At 37.0% G+C, this 16,354-nt stretch overlaps 1 protein-coding gene across 1 annotated transcript; it reads right to left on the reverse strand.

Annotated features, from left to right (window-relative positions):
• Positions 1-8,713: 8,713 nt before the first annotated feature.
• On the reverse strand, positions 8,714-15,619 carry prokr1b (prokineticin receptor 1b). The gene is made up of 3 exons (XM_058386067.1): positions 15,511-15,619; positions 11,165-11,802; positions 8,714-10,160 (listed from the first exon to the last, which is right to left on the reverse strand). Exons 2-3 carry the CDS (start codon positions 11,623-11,625, stop codon positions 9,476-9,478), a joined length of 1,146 nt encoding a protein of 381 aa, XP_058242050.1. The 5' UTR covers positions 11,626-11,802; positions 15,511-15,619; the 3' UTR covers positions 8,714-9,475.
• Between the last annotated feature and the right edge of the window lie 735 nt (positions 15,620-16,354).

Genomic DNA, 16,354 nt, shown 5'->3' on the forward strand with positions numbered 1-16,354 from the left:
AGGTATTTTGTACTGTTTTTCCATTTATATGCATATTGTTCTTACAAATGAATAAACTCCTGTGTCTGTGTTGCTGTGGAGAGAGCTACAGGTACAAAGAATTTTCTATTAGAATTATATACAGAATAATATATTGTTAAAAAATATAAAGTATCTATCTGTTTCATTAAAGAAACCGACTACAAGTGAAAAATTAATTCAAGAGACAAATATAATACATTTTCATGTGATGTTAAAAAAGAACAGGCTTGAAGAAAAGGGCACAAAAGGAAGTTGGTCCTTTGAAGGGATTTTGAAGAAAGCTACAATAGAGACAGAAAATGAAAAGAATTCATTAAAGTTTTATTCAGCAGCAACCAGCGCTTTGAAAAAAATGAGTACACTTCCACTCACCCACCGACATCCATTTCAGACTTGCTGCCAACATATGTCTGGCAATAATAGGACCTTTACACGTTTCATATGAAGTATATCATCACACAGTACTCACTCAATCAATGCTGTGGTAGAAAAATTGTCTGGAAAGCAGAATTTTATTCAACTCAGATATATAAGAGCTCATACCTTAATGTAAGTGCTTGTTTCAGGCTTCAAGGTGCTTCAAAGATAGTGTTGGACAGTGTGAAAGAGTCAATCATCCGTGAGAAATTTTGGCATTTTTTCATTTATGGGCATGAAAACACAGTTTGCTCCCAGAGTAAAAAATATTCAAGAGACCGTCAGTGGTTGTGCCAGTTATAACTCATGACAAAGTTACTGATCCAGGACTACAAACACCTGCAGTTGAATCTAAACCAATTGTTGTGATGTATAATGTGATGTGACTGATAAAAGACATGGTCCTAGCCGGCGAAACAGGCTGAATATTGTGCCATATGATGTGGCCATCCGAGGATGAGATTATGCACAAGGTCTCTTGTGTTTCATACATTATATTCTGACAGCAGTCTAAGAGTTACAGCTGGATTTTTCCAGAAGAATCGGAAGACATTACCATATTTGCACTGAGATGTAATGACGATGATAATTAGCTTTTTTGAGCAGCTTTGAGAAATGAGAAAACAGATTAGCTTCAGCCGTATGAGTACAAAACCTCCTAAACAGCATGCAGTGAATGAGGCCAGTGACAACACTGTTATACTTAATTTCACCTTGTTTGATACCTGTTCAGATTAATCTAATGATATTAAAGCTAAATGAAAATAAATCAATAATTAAAGATCTATTATTTCAAATAATATTTAACAGGCTCCTGCTGTAGTAACCAACTTGGAAACCTTCCAGCATGAAGGTGCTCCCACTTACCTGTGATGATTTTGATGACCTGATGTTTTGCAAATGAAAGGTCAGCCCATACAAAATAGGTCATACATAAAAAGGAAACAAAGCTCTAGCTTCTTGGAATAGATGATAGGTCTGGGGTATGTAGCTTTGGAAGCTGACTAAAGTATTTGAATATGAATGTTCACATCGCTTTTTATTTCCTGTGGCATCTTTAATAAATGGACATAAATGCTTGTTTTTTCTTTATTCCGAATTTGCTCAAGGGTAGAATTTTCCTTTAAAAACCCATGTTTACAGTCTAGGGATTAAATGCAAATCTTAAAAATTTAAATATTAAAAATACAGATTTGATGTAAATTAGCCCAAAGATGAAGAAATGAGATTTCCGTATCAGATGGATGATTGGCTTAGCCTATCATGCACACATTAGTCTCATGCACACATTATGATTTCATGACTTTGCTGTAGTATCTTACGGCTTTTTTAAGTTTCAGCACATAATCTAAGCAAGATAAAATGCAAAAAAATTTGCAAAATGCAGAACTGAAAATTAGTGTGTCCGCTATCATTTCTCAGTAATGGAGCTAAGAATTGCAAAGAATTATTGCTCTAGAGTCTAGAGTCTAGAGTCTAGAGTGTTCCTTTGTTTGGAACTTCATAACGCCGCAATCTGTAACATGAAATTATATAGCACCTTTCAAAAAAAAAAAATAGCCAGAGGAACTTTAGCACAATCATACACTGATAGTCTAATGTTCCTGCTTAAAGCCACATTCAGCCAACTCCTTCCCATTGGTGCTGCTTATCATTAAGCGTGAAAGCTCTGAACAAGACAGAAAATTCTGGGTGTTTGTGAAGAAAGGATAAATAATATGCACAGGAACAGCTCAGTCCGTCTGCCTGTCCCTCAGAGCCCTACTACAGAGAGCAGGCTGATTTTTTTTCTTAATACATCTGGTAGTCCTCTTAAAATAGTTAAGTTCTCACTTTAATTTTACACAGCATGTTTCCCTTAGGTAAGCTTCTAATATAGGTGCAACCTATGTACATGATATAGCCATATGACCTACCAGTGCTCGTGCACCACATCCATGACCCTAGAGCAAACACTTTTTGTTTCAAAACAACCCCACCCATTCACTCAACACAGACTTCTCTGGTTCTTTTCATTTCAGTTGCAAACCTCTACCACCATGAAAAGAGTGTGTGAGAAAGTGTGTGTGAGAGAGAGAGAGAGAGAGAGAGAGAAAGAGAGGCTACTTGGAGGAAGAGTCCCTGCTTATATACAATGTGCTTTATAGGGGTCTCATTATCTCGGTTGTATAATGCACTGTTGTCTAACAGCATGAGCAACTAAATGATTATCTACCAGAACTATCAGGCACTTACTAGATCTGAAGATTAGTGTCTTTTTTTGAAGGTCTTTATATTATGAACTCCAACATAATAGCCAAGGAACACACATTCAATTCTTAAATGGTGCAATGTTTCTGGAGCAGAAAAAAATGCTGTGAATCATCTCTGTGACAATACACACAGCAGGTCGGGCCATTTTACTGCAAGCCAAAGATTCGGGTTGTTTACTTCCATCACTCATTACTAATTGCTATTCTCTCCCTCTAGTCACATCCCTAACTGAAATACAAAAAGACAAAAGTGAACTGCGCAGAGGATAATCTACGGACTTGGTGACGTGGAGAAATTAATTTAGCCCAGTGGTTGTTAGTAAATAATATACTTACTCATGATTCATTCACATTTTCTTCACATGGATACATGCAGTTCCTCACAACTGATTTACTAACTAGTGTGTGATTTCCAATCAATGCCATGAATTGCTTATTTAGCTTATTTAGCTGTATATCATGCTAACTTCACAAAAAAAAGCCTGCAGACTGTTTAATGGGGTATGTTTACTGCAGTACTGCAGGGAGACTACAGAAAGCGTATCTATCTCCAAGCTTCATTTAGCCTCCTAAAGTGCTTGAGTGCCCCTGGTGAATGGCTTCAATAGATCTCCGAAGAACAATTTAAAAATAAAGCCTGCCAGTTTAAGGCCACCAGCACAAAAAGGAACTTGACCATATCTTTGACTGCAATCAGCATGGGTTTCGGTACCTTTCCCGCAACTTTCCTTGATGAAAACGAACGACTAAATAAGATCAGCCTCCTAGGAGATGTCTGCGGAAAAGCAGAGGCCATTTGTTTCCAGCTGAGAAGAGATACAAGCACAAAAGCCGCAGCTGACTCAACCGATATGTTATAAAAACACAATCCCTCAGGTGCAGAAATTAATTGAGTGTTTGGCTGGATGACTGGTGCTGACAATGTTATTTGTCCAAGAGGAATGGCACTGTTAAGAGGTGTGAGCTGAGATCATAAACCCCGACACTTTTGCCTCATGAGCTGGTCTATAGACGTAGATTAGAGAGAACACTGAGAAAGCCATCCTACCACTGACCTTTTCAAAAGTGATACTGCAATCCACTAAGCGTAGCCTTTGCTTGGTGAACACGTACACAGCAAACAGGTCAGGCATTTGTGTGACTGTGAATGAGACGGATAATAAACACTGGCACTTCTTTAGGGAGGATCGTATAAAATATTTATTAAAACACAGCAGTAATAATATATTCCCCATCATCAGAGCAATGGATGGATGGCCGTGATTGACCTATTCGGTCCTGACCAAATTAACCCATAAATGTACAATATTTTAGGTCCAATTTAGTGTAGTCCTGTTCCCCATCCACAGTTAATATTGTATGTATAACCAACAAATCATTAAAATGTTAAAATCTATGGCAAAGTTATCAAGATTGGTGTATTATCCTAAACAGAATCATGCCAGTCTCTCTGGCAAATAGAATTTTTTTTAAGCTGATTTTGACACAGTTTGGATGTTTCCTGAAAACACAACTGACAAACTGTCCAAATGGGGAACAGTGAAAAAATTTCTTTGCATTAAACACTAAACATGTGAAATAGTAATATGAATAGAAATAGAATAGAAATTTCAAAAATGATACTGAAATATTTTGATGAGGTGAAAGACCAGCAGTAAACAGCATTGTATTTGTGGTAGTAAAATAAAAAGAAATTTCTCGTAATTCTTGTACTCTGTAATTGCCTGAATGTTTAATACTTTTTAAATTGATAATTAATTTATAATTAATATATGATTTATAATTTTTTAATTTATAATATATATATATATATATATAAAATGTTGGTTATAAAGATTTAATAATAAAAGTTCATTTAAATACAAAGCAATACTTTTTCATTTTTAAAATTTATTTATTTATTTATTTATTTATTTATTTATTTATTTAGGCTTTTGGTATAAGCAAGTTCCCCATGTTCTTGTCTAGATAGATTTCTTCAACCACGGCCATTGATTTTTGAGATGAATTTTCTTTTTCACTGCCTGGGATAGGCGATTATCTGCTGTTAGATAAATCAGTTCAGCTCATGTTCAACTGCCCATAAAACCAAGACAGGAACAGAGTTATTAGCTGCAGCAAGACTCTATCAAACTTAATAGTCTGCATTAGTTTTGAGACACACAGGTACTTAGCAGACACATCCTGAGAGACATTTAAATGTAAACTGACAACAAACAAAAGGATTCAGAAAGTTTACATGCTGTGTAAATTTGTTCACTTTTACATAATCTTGTATCACCAATTAAAAGGCAATGTCTATAATCCGTTCATTCAATTAACATATTGGCTGTAATCTCAATCTAAATGAATGTTTTTTACTGTTATATGTGTGTGAGACTGCTCCACAACCTTACGGTCCTGCACCTTCTTCTCAGGATACATATCACACTTCCAATCGCAAAGCGAGGCTAAAATTGCATAATCAGTCACATTTTGTAGTAGGGAAATTGTTATACATCCCTTTACAAACCAAGTCATTAGTGTTAGGACAAGTAGAAGCGAGGAGACAAATGTTACAGCATTAATGTACCACAGTACTATTAGCGCAGACTAATATTTTTAAGCCTCGAATATTACTCACGCTTTAGATATTTATGGCTCTCACTTGTATAATACATGTATTTGCAAAAACTACAAAAATTCCCAGCCTGAATGGCTCAGACAAATAGCTTCAGTTTATGCTACACTACGTATATATATATATGACAAAGCAATACCAGGAAATGGATATGTATCTAGTTCAAAGCCAAAAGGAAGAATGCAAATTATAATTATGGTTAGCCAACAAAGCTACAGCAAACAAAGCTCAAAACCTGAAAGCTGTGTGTTCTTTGTGATATCAGTCGGCATATGGCTGCAGTGTTGAGCCCAGTGGTGCTCTCAAGCATTTTGTTAGGATGCTATAAAATCCAGCATTAAAGGAATCTAGGATTCTGTGAGGAGAAGCCAATATGTTTAAGGACAGAAACGTGGAGGTTGAATGAATTTTTTCAGGATATTATATACACTCCTCACAAAAAGTTAAGGATATTCGGCTTTTGGGTGAAATTTCAGGATGCACCTAAAATGCACTATAACCTTTACAGGTGAACTTAATTTGACCTTCTCTATACTTTTGAATGCACATGTCCAACTGTTCAGTGTTTCAGTACTTTTTGCATAACTTGCTGTTCTCTAACAAGGTGCTTAACGGCAAAATTCACAACGGGTGTTTGATCCATGAATCGACCAATAAATTTTCTGGTTCAATTAGAATTGGTATTTAAACATTGGTATTTTAACTCTTCTTGAGACCAAGACGACACCTAACAATTGATCAACAGTACCTCGCCATTGCGAGGCTTCGAACAGGATGTTCTCAGAGGGAAGTGGCCACTGAGCTTAGGGTGTCACAGAGTGTCATCAGCCGGTTGCGACAGAGATACAGAGAGACTGGAAGAGTGCATGGGCCAGGGAGCATTTAAGCTGGACAAGGGACCAGTGGGCCTCAGTCCTGTTCTCTGATGAAAGTTGATTCATGTTGAGCAGAAATTATGGCCGCCAACGATGTTGGAGACGTCAAGGAGAGCGCTATGAATCAGCCACTGTTGTGGTGGTGTTACAGTCTGGGCAGGTGTGTCTACTCAATACAGAACTGCCCTACATCTTGTGAATGGCACACTGACAAGCCAATACTACCTGAATAACATCATTAATCCAGTCATTGTGCCCCTGCATGAACAACGCAGGCCTAATTTCATCTTCATGAGCTACAATGCTCCAGCTCACTGAGGTCGCATCATTAGGGAACAGCTGCTGGAGGCTGGGGAAGTTGGTCTGATAAGAAAACATACAGATTTAAACCATACCAGAGGAGTCTAGAAAGGTGGTTTCCTGTTGGACTGAGGATGATAAACAGACATAAGCTGACATCATTTTCAGGAGGTCTAAAAACAACTGAAAGCTGTTAAAGCAAGATACTTGGAAAGGAAGTCTCATCTCTGTAAGAGCGAAGAGAGCATCACCACTGATAGTTTGGGATTTTTTTGTCTAGACACCATTAAAAGTAAATGTTCATTATGCAATGTTGGGGGACCAATTGTTTAGCAATCGGTTGGAATGAATAAGAAAAGAGTCTTTGTTTCCTTCCTGTGATGTGACATGAGCATCCTTGCTATGCAAAGCAAGACTGTAAGTAATTTAAACACAGAGGTGTTGGAGTTGGTTCAGTTAACTTTATGTAGGTAATTAAGTGGAAGTGCAACTGTGCTAAAGCAATAAAATTGAGTGAATCCCAAACACTTTCACTACTAGTGCCTCCCAGTGGTGATGATAATGATTTTTCATTTCTTATTCATGAGCGACGAAAAAAAAAAAATGTTCCACCAGTTTAAAAAGTGGAAAGGAATAACTAAATAGTACTGCCAAAAGTCCAGTTCTTGTGTCCAGGTCCATGTACTTTCTTGCTGGATGCAGGATGCTTCAACCTTTTCAAATAGCAAAAAATAAATTTATTGTTGCTTATAATGTCATGCAAAGTGCTGTAACCCCTCACAACATGCACATAAAGCATAGATGAGACGTTACCATGGTCTATCAGTCCCTAATAAATGATACATGCAACAGGTTCAGATCGATGAGGTACACAACTTTCACAAGACAATTACCAGGTCCGTGCACTTGAGGTTCTTGTGTTTAAAATGGTTTCTTCAACTGCTGTTGGTAGCAGTCCTCAGTCTGTGCTTCAGACCCACAGGACAAGTGACCTGGCTGATGGTGCCAAATCTTCCAATCCATTTGAGATGAACTACTAGCAGCTCTGCTGTTATGGAGAACTATATTCGAAAATGAGTTGACTTGACCTTGGGGAAAAGGTCCAACTGTGAAATGCCAAACTTGTCAGCAATCTGCGATGCCACTTCTGGGTACAGGCTCTACACTCCACTACTTTAGTGTTCAGTGTATTTCCAGTGCCACTGGTGAGTCGTCTCAGTGAGGTTAATCATAGACAGACCCCCAAGGAGCTTCTGTGTAAGTTGAACCAAGTCATTCTGACCTCATGCCACCTTGATGATTGATGGATCTGACACATGAATGTGACGTCTCCTGTGCCCCTTTGGCATCACAACGCCCCCAGCTAATGAGGGTAACTTTAACATAAGCTGCAGTTATGAGTGTCTCTATTTCTTTTAACTGCTGAATAAGATGATACATTTTCCTCTAATGATCTTTTTGCAGTCAGATTGTTTTTCACCACTGTTTTGTCACCACCATTTAATCTAGGTCAGTATGCCTGCAAAGAGCCAGCAAATTCTCATTTAAACATATGTTGGTTATTTGCAGGGACAGTTTCAAATATCAGAGAACTAACAAGCAAACATCTTTATAAATTACGGAAAGTTGAAGAGGGGGGAAAAAATCTTCACTTAATATTTCTGACAACTGTGTCACCAAATATCAGCTTTCACTTGGATGGTAAGAAAGGAGCAACACTATTAATAATGATTTAGTGTGGATTTCAAAATGGATTTTAAGGAATTAAAATGGAGCCACACCACTTATTAGATTTGTAGAACTAGCAAGAGCATGTTGGAATCACTTAGAATCCACGTATGCATGTTGTCATTAGACCCTGAACCAGGAAAGGCCAGAGAAAGACGAATGAGAGCAATAAAATCAGTCTGTGTTAATAGACAATGTGAGGGCAACAGATGAGATTAGTATAATGACTAATTGTATTAGACAACACTAAATGTGTGTCTCTAAACAGAGAACATAAGCATGTGCTGTTGTTGAAAGGTAAATATGTATGTGAAGAAGTAAGTATTAAGTCTTAAATAAGACACTAAATTAAATACAGCGCTATATTTAAAAGAGAAATGAGTGTTTTGCTAAAAGGGCACAAATATTGCACTTTATTATAAGAACCAGATGAAACATGAAGCCATCATTGAACTTTTGTGTCCGAATGAGTGACTTATTTCTTTATTTATGATCAGGGTTTTTTTTAGCATCCAAAATAATCACATTGATATCACACAAAAAATATCAATTCAATGTCTTTTAGTATCGACTGTATGTATTACAAAGAGTATAAGAGGACATTTTCATCTCTAGTTTAATTTTATTTGTCTTAACTTCATGCACAATAGACAATACAAAGAGACAATACAAAAAAGTCACTATAAAATGACTAAACAACTCTTAGAAATAATCCATTGGTCAGGATTTCTAAATAATAGCAAGTTCATGAGAAATCCACTTGAAATGATCTACTAACATCTTTATTATATGAAGAACACAGCATTATGAATCTACTTAGAGGCACTCAAGAGAATAATACCACAAACAAATCGAAATAAACCCACAAAAGAACATTAGAGAGATACTCACTTGCTTGGGTTTAATTGATAAACCCTTAAATATGAAAATTGCACATTTTTCACTGAAAAAGGACTTTTATCACCAAAACCACGGTACAGCTTACCAACACAGATAGAGATACATATTAAAAGGTAAACAACGTATGTGACTTAAATGTGAATGGGGTTGAATTCAAATTGAATCTAATGTGTTGTAGATAAAACTGAACTGCTTAATGGAAAGCTTTTTTGTTTGTTTACATTCAGTAAAACTGCCAAAGGTTATCGACACAGCCAAAGAAAAAACCTCTACGATGAATTTCCCAAACAATGTCAAAGTTTACAGCTACGTGACCCAAATCTGCTTAAGGTCTTTAATGGCCAAAGTCAGCTGCAAATGTTTTACCCCAGCTGTATGCAATCAATTTCCTCAGTCACAGGCATGGACAGTGTCCTCACATCTGTCTTTCTAGAGGTGTAAGTAGATTTCCAGCGTAGCAGCACGATCCTCTTGAAGTACACTGCTGTGTTATTCTTCACACTGACGAAGCAGAAGGTGTTGATCATACTGTTGCTCATGGCAATGCACTCGATAATGTAAAACGCCACCAGTGAATTCTTCTCCCTGGAGATGAGTGTCGGGTAAAAGTCACGCAGGATGGTGTAGCCGTAATAAGGAGTCCAGCAGAGGATGTATGCCGTGAGGATCCCAATGAGCACCATGACCGTCTTTCTCCGGCAACGCAAGCGCTTCCGGATCTGATCTGTCTGGAAACCGGGCACGCTTTTGAACCAAAGCTCTCTAGAGATGCGCATATAGCACAGGGCCATGCTCAGGACTGGGCACAGGAACTCCACGGCAAAAATGAAAAGGTAATAGGAACGGTAGTAAAACTGCTGGTCCACTGTCCAGATCTGAGCGCAGAAGGTTTTACTGCGATTGGCACCATAAGGCACTTTGGTTGCAGATGTAAAGTAAGCAGAAGGTATGGATATGATGACTGGAACAATCCACACACCTGTTATCAAACAGTATGCAGTCTGATGTTTCATCCTGGGCCTTAATGGGTGAATGATTGCCATGTACCTGAAAAGACATTATTATTAACATTATTATAGACAGTATTATTATTGTTATCTTTCTCTGCATCATGCTGTTACAACACTACCTCATGGGCAATTTCAGCTGGTTATACATAGCTCATTGTGCATAATGTGCTGTGAAGTGCAAACAATTAGTAGTAATTATACAGGACCCATATTTTAATCATGTTGAAGGTGCAACATTGACTGTATTTACAAGAAAACAATGCTGCCATATACCGGAAAAACAATAAAGAGCTTTTGCACTATTGAAATCCATTTCTTGTGTTTTATGAGCACTTAGCATGCCCCAGAAAGAGTATATATATATATGAACATTATCAGACTTCAAATAGCCTATTTTAACATCTGCCATCTTATCTTTCTTGGAATAGTGCAAAATGTCATCAAACTGAAGTGGTAGTAAATCCAATTTCCTAAAAGCTAACACCACAATAGATTTCAAAAGTCAAATTAATGTAATAATGTAATTTAACTGTTAATGCAATATCATACTGTTGGTCATATTCATAAAGTTTGTTGTGTCAGAGTCTAAACAACAGAACAGAAAGTGTAAAACTTTATAAAATACAAATAACAAGATGGATGAAGTGGTTAAGAGTCACCACTTTATTATAAAGCTTAATTGATTTTGTTCTTTTATTTATGGTTAAAATACCATGTAAATATTTATCATAAATATAACCTGAAGTATATATTACACTGAAAATGTGAAAGACATATGAACACATCACATTAGGGGCAGTAGATTTTAAATACACTGAGACTAAAAAGGATTGACTTACTGTGTGTCATTCATGCATTAATAAGCGCTAAGTATACTTTTTCAGCTATTGTGAACTAACCAAACACCTGTCCAAGAGAAATGTCACACATGGTTAAGTGACAGGTGGCTCTCATTTGAAATACATTGACTCACACCTTAGGGCTGTCTGTCTAAATACAATTATCCTCCTTAAGGGAACACTGATATTTAATTTCACCAACCTGTCAACAGCGATGGCCAATAAGGCATTGGTGGACACGTACAGAGACACGGTTTGGAGGTAGTTAATGCAGGCACACAGCACTTTCCCGTGGTCCCAGGACAGCTGTTTCACCACATAGTAGTCCACCAAGAAAGGGCAGCACACAACCGCCACAAGGAAATCAGAGATGGCCAAGTTTGCGATCAGAAGATTGGTGAGATTTCGCAACTTCTTGTAGCGAGCCAGGGTTGCTATAAACAGGAAGTTACCAATGCCGCACACAAGCATAATGCAAACAAGAACCACTCCGATAACAATGGTGGCCACAAAATAGGCCAGGCCCTGAGTGGTGTCCGGCATTTCCTCGGCTGGAATCCCATAGTCCGTATCATAAAGGTCTAGGTAAGGATCATGCTCATCTGCTGGAGTTTGGCTGTGGGGGTCCACAAATACTACTGCCACATGTGTGATGTTTGCCATGTTTGATTACGATGTGAGAGGGGTTTTTTTCTTGATTTTTGCCTCAAATCTCCATCGCTTGGGTTAGCCAGGTTATGTTAGGTCACAGTTAGTGATCACAGAGCCAGGAAACACTGATGAGGGTTTTCTCATGGCAGAATCCACATCCTTCTAATCCAGCCATCAGACACATTACCCCTGTAATAGTAAGTACATAAATGCATCTGAATACATTTTGAATGCAGATTCGAAAGCAAAGCATGCATTTTTTTTCTGTTAGATATTTCCCATTATAGATCTCTTCTCCTCAGCAATGATAATGTGATTTTTAATGACGGTATTTATTAGGTGAAAGGACAATAGCAGCTATTTTAGATGCCCAAACAGACTTAGACTATATTTCTCTAAAAGCTGTATATAAGCATCTAACACTAGCATTAGCACTAGTGACACATGTAGTTAAGGTCAAATGACAGACTTTAAGTAAGTTTTTAGTAATTTAATTACTAAATCTGAATCAGCCTAAAAGAAATGATCTGATTAGATCTAGGTAATATTTCTGGCCTTTTTGCATTTAATCCCTACACTAACCATCAGGGATAAAGAACCAGTTTCTCTGGTAAATAGAAAATCAAAAGACTGACATACACAATCCACTTCTATCAAATTAGATCATCCTGTCTGAATGGCCAGGAATTTGATCTGAATCTTGTATGGCTGAATTTAGGATGTCTCACATTTAAAACAATCATTGTAAATGGAATTTATATTGACCAAGGTTTAAAAAGACAACTGGCCTCACAGAAATGTCTGTAAAGGGACGTTAGGAGCAAGTTCAGCTTACATCAGCGTAGTTCTATAGGTTACAGTTAAGTATAATATACTTTATGCAGTATATACTATACAGAGAAGTCACTGGGATTGTCTTATTGATACATGACACCTGGTTGGAGCATGCAAAAAGCTTGATTTGTTATTAAAGTATCCAAATTAATATCACCAATAATTATAGTAAAAAGAGTACTATAAGAAATATCAGTAATGGATAGCAACATTGATTGTTTGGAGGGAAAGTGAATTGTCTCCAAATCACATAGTGCTTTAGTTATTAATGGCCCAGAAATGTATGATTGCAATATAAGTTCCTTCTTCAGTGAGCATACTAGAGAGAATGGACAATAATGAGTTGGAATGTGGATCTAATTTACCAAGACCCATGAGTAAACTCTCACATGACCTTAGATCAGATTTAAAGAGGTATATTCAACCATTAAGAGCGCCAATCCAGGCTCCTCTTGACACTGCTCTCTGGCTAGAAAATGAGCTCTAAGTCCTAGAAGAACACTATTTGATTTTCTGCTCACACTCAGCAAGACCCTCTAAGCCATCACAAAGAGCCACATAAAGACACAAAGAATACCATTAGAGCGACTATTGTTCTCTTTAGAAACTACCTTCTAGCCAGTACCTCAGGCTGTTAGTAGACTATACGTGGTGTCGATGCACCTGCATGTGCACATATCATGTGATACCTGCGTGGATGGATTTTGCATTTGCATTAATTAAGGCTTATTTTCTTTACATGCACTGAGGACATAAGGACCCACCAATCATGTCCTACTTGGACAGAATTTCGATAATAGTTTTGATGCCTCTGTTGTGCTAATTATGTGTGCGGTATTCTTTTGTTTGCGGAACCACAAGCAATAAGCATTTCCGACTGGATTTTCCTGGCTGAATCATTTTATTGACATCCTTGGCTTGTTCTAACTGGATATGCTACATTGATTAAAACAATAACAAAGTCAGTTCCAAGTAACATTAAACCCTTTTTTTCACGAGAACCAGTTTTATTTGTTAAGCCTTGCAAATGTAAAATTTCAGACAGAAATGCGTGTTTTTAACACTTTTTAATTTGTGGTAATTCATGCCATTACTATTAATTACTAAAGATTTGGTTAGACATTATAATTTAAAAAAAAATATTTGCTGTTAATAAAGATTTGTTTTAGCTTTTTCTGTTCCCACAGATATATACAGAAAATCTGCAAAATATCTGAACATGTCTAGACTTTTGCCCATTTCTCTCATATTTTAAAAAAACTTGTGAAGGCACACTCATTCATTTGTAATGTTAAGCTGCTTCTGTGTGAGAATTCTCTATGTGAATGGCTTCGTTCATACTGATGACTCAAATTCTAAATCTTTTCATTCAGAAATCTGTCAGAAATTTGCCCGAAAGACAACATGGACAAAAATGAGCATGAATGAAACTCCAGAGGAGAAGAGTACTGCCATAAAGATGTCTTCTTTCTTGTTTAAAACCTCAGAATAGTGCTGTTTTAAAGAATGCCAATTCCTCCTAGTCTGATTATTGCCTTTGTTAATTCTGTTGCTGATGCTGAGCTGTCGACCGTTGCTTACAGTAAGTGCTGCCTGATAACATTCGCATAAGCTCCAGCTCTGGTGTTTTTTTTTTCTGCTTCTTTGTTCCTGCTTCATCGATTCATAGGTATTTAGAGTGTTCAAAGTTCAACTGTTGCTTTGACCTCCTATAACCTCTCTTGAACACTTGATTTTTTAATCAGTCTCACCTCATTCTTCAACATAACACCATAAATTGAATCAGTCTCTTACAATGCTTCATGTTTTTGTCTTCGGGACCTGCCTGCTATTCATTAGAAATGTTCTCAAATCTTTCAAATCCTGAGCACATCCAGCGTGATCAGTGGTTTCAACAGATGCTTAGCACTAATTGCTGATTTGTCTCATTGTTGTTTTGCTGCACATGATGTAATAACCTCTCTTTAACCCTCCTTAAATCTCTAAAGCTTTATTTTATGAAGTTTATTTTCACTAATCAAGCGATTTGGCTGAATTGATGGAAAAGTATGAAAAATTAATCTTTTTATTTTCATCTGCACAGCTAAAAAACTGATGCTTGTGTTATGTTTCTTAAATGATAACAAAAATCCACTGCGTATCTATTTATTTACCAACTTGAAGCTTAACTAAGGGGCTGAGGATCAGTGATACATGCCTTCTCCTTCAGAGAAGCATGCACATTTCACACTTCTGATCGAGGACCCACAGGTGTGCAACACGTAAATGTTTTTGCAGTCCCTTTAAAAGTAAATCAGACATTAGATGTCAATGCAAGGCTGATTTGGGGCTCAAATAAAGCATAACAACTATATAGCCAATACCCTAAGTGTCCCCATCTTGTTTGTTTCGAAATCATGAATGACATAAAGGACATTTTGGGGGCACTTTTGTACTACAATGAGAGGGTGGCCACACTCCTGAGTCTCTCTTGATTCATGGTAGAACGTGATTCAGAACGTAATTTGAAGCAAAGATATCTGACCTTGGCTGTATATTATAATGGTTGTGTATTATTATAATGGCAGAGCACATATCTGTAAGCAACCAGTAGGCAATTTCCTATTACTTTAATTGTTATAAAAGTCGTGGCTCTGAAAAAATGTAAATCAAATTTTAGTTCCAAAGAATCATTAATATGAATTTCAGATCAGGCAGGAATTTCATCACCATCGTCATCATCATCATCATCATCATCCATGGAAAATTAATTATATTTTATAGAATTATATTTTATTCATTTAGATGAGAAAATTCAGGAAAGCCCATATTATCTCTAAAAATAAAATTAAAACGCAGAGTGCATCCTCCTGATCTAAGCGTTCCAAACTAATCCGAATAAATTATGAACTGACATAAATTTCTGACATTTCTGGCGAAATGAATCGCTGCTGCTGCAAAAAAAACGTGAAACACTAGAACATAAAGCTTGTTATAGAAAGCTAGTTCATCAATACGATATTAAACACCAGCCTCCACTCCTTAGTGTTATTTTAAATTAGTGCTGGAAAATTTCCATCTCACCTTTTTTTCCCGAAGAATTCCGGAACAATTCCCATTTCGCCTCTTGTGCTGAAGGAAATACGTTGCGAAGTGTGTGTGTGTGTGTGTGTGTGTGGAGGATGTATGTGCGTAAAAAACGGGAAAGATGCGGGTGAGGCTGAAGTCTCTCTCTCTCTCTCTCTCTCTCTCTCTCTCTCTCTCTCACACACACACACACACACACACACTCCAAAAGTTAGAGAAAGAGCTGTCTGTTTGGCTCATGCGGATAAATTCATCCTTTATTAAAATTAAATAGGATAGAAAATGGGAACACTGTGTCACACACGTTTTATTGCTTGTGAGGATGTTCCATCTGAGATAATTGTTCATGCATATATATATATATATATATATATATATATATATATATATATATATATATATATATATATATATATATATTTCTTTCCTGGTACTTCTGACTTTATCCCATTCTTTTCCATGCTGATAATAACCTCAGTCTTACAGGTCACTATGGTTCATTGAATGGCTTCACTAGTATGAAAATGATGCAGCTCAAGTGCCATGACCTTTATAGTCACTGTCTCTCAAGACAATTGAACCCCTATGAGAGATTTCGGAGCGAGGGGTAAGACAGCGATCTCTACCTGGAGTTCATCCATACAGCACTGTACAAAACCTAGCATTTTTGCAAGCCTTGCATTGACATCATGGGGCAAATCTAGCACCTTTTAGTCTCTTACCCTCTAACCCAACAGAGAGTTAGTGAAATGAATGCGCAGATAATAAAGTAGGTTTTATTTCATTAAAATGCCCTTTTAAGTGTTTGCTTCTATGATAACATGCATTACAATAGAACTCT

This window comes from Hemibagrus wyckioides, linkage group LG03 (genome assembly GCF_019097595.1).
Source record: "Hemibagrus wyckioides isolate EC202008001 linkage group LG03, SWU_Hwy_1.0, whole genome shotgun sequence".
Lineage (NCBI taxonomy): Eukaryota > Metazoa > Chordata > Actinopteri > Siluriformes > Bagridae > Hemibagrus > Hemibagrus wyckioides.

Bases quoted from the DNA above. Each gene is read 5' to 3' on its own strand.
- prokr1b (XM_058386067.1), bottom strand. From the start codon at position 11,625: ATGGCAAACATCACACATGTGGCAGTAGTATTTGTGGACCCCCACAGC. The intron at 10,161-11,164 runs GTTGGTGAAATT...ATGTCTTTTCAG, and splicing joins TTGGCCATCGCTGTTGACAG to GTACATGGCAATCATTCACC.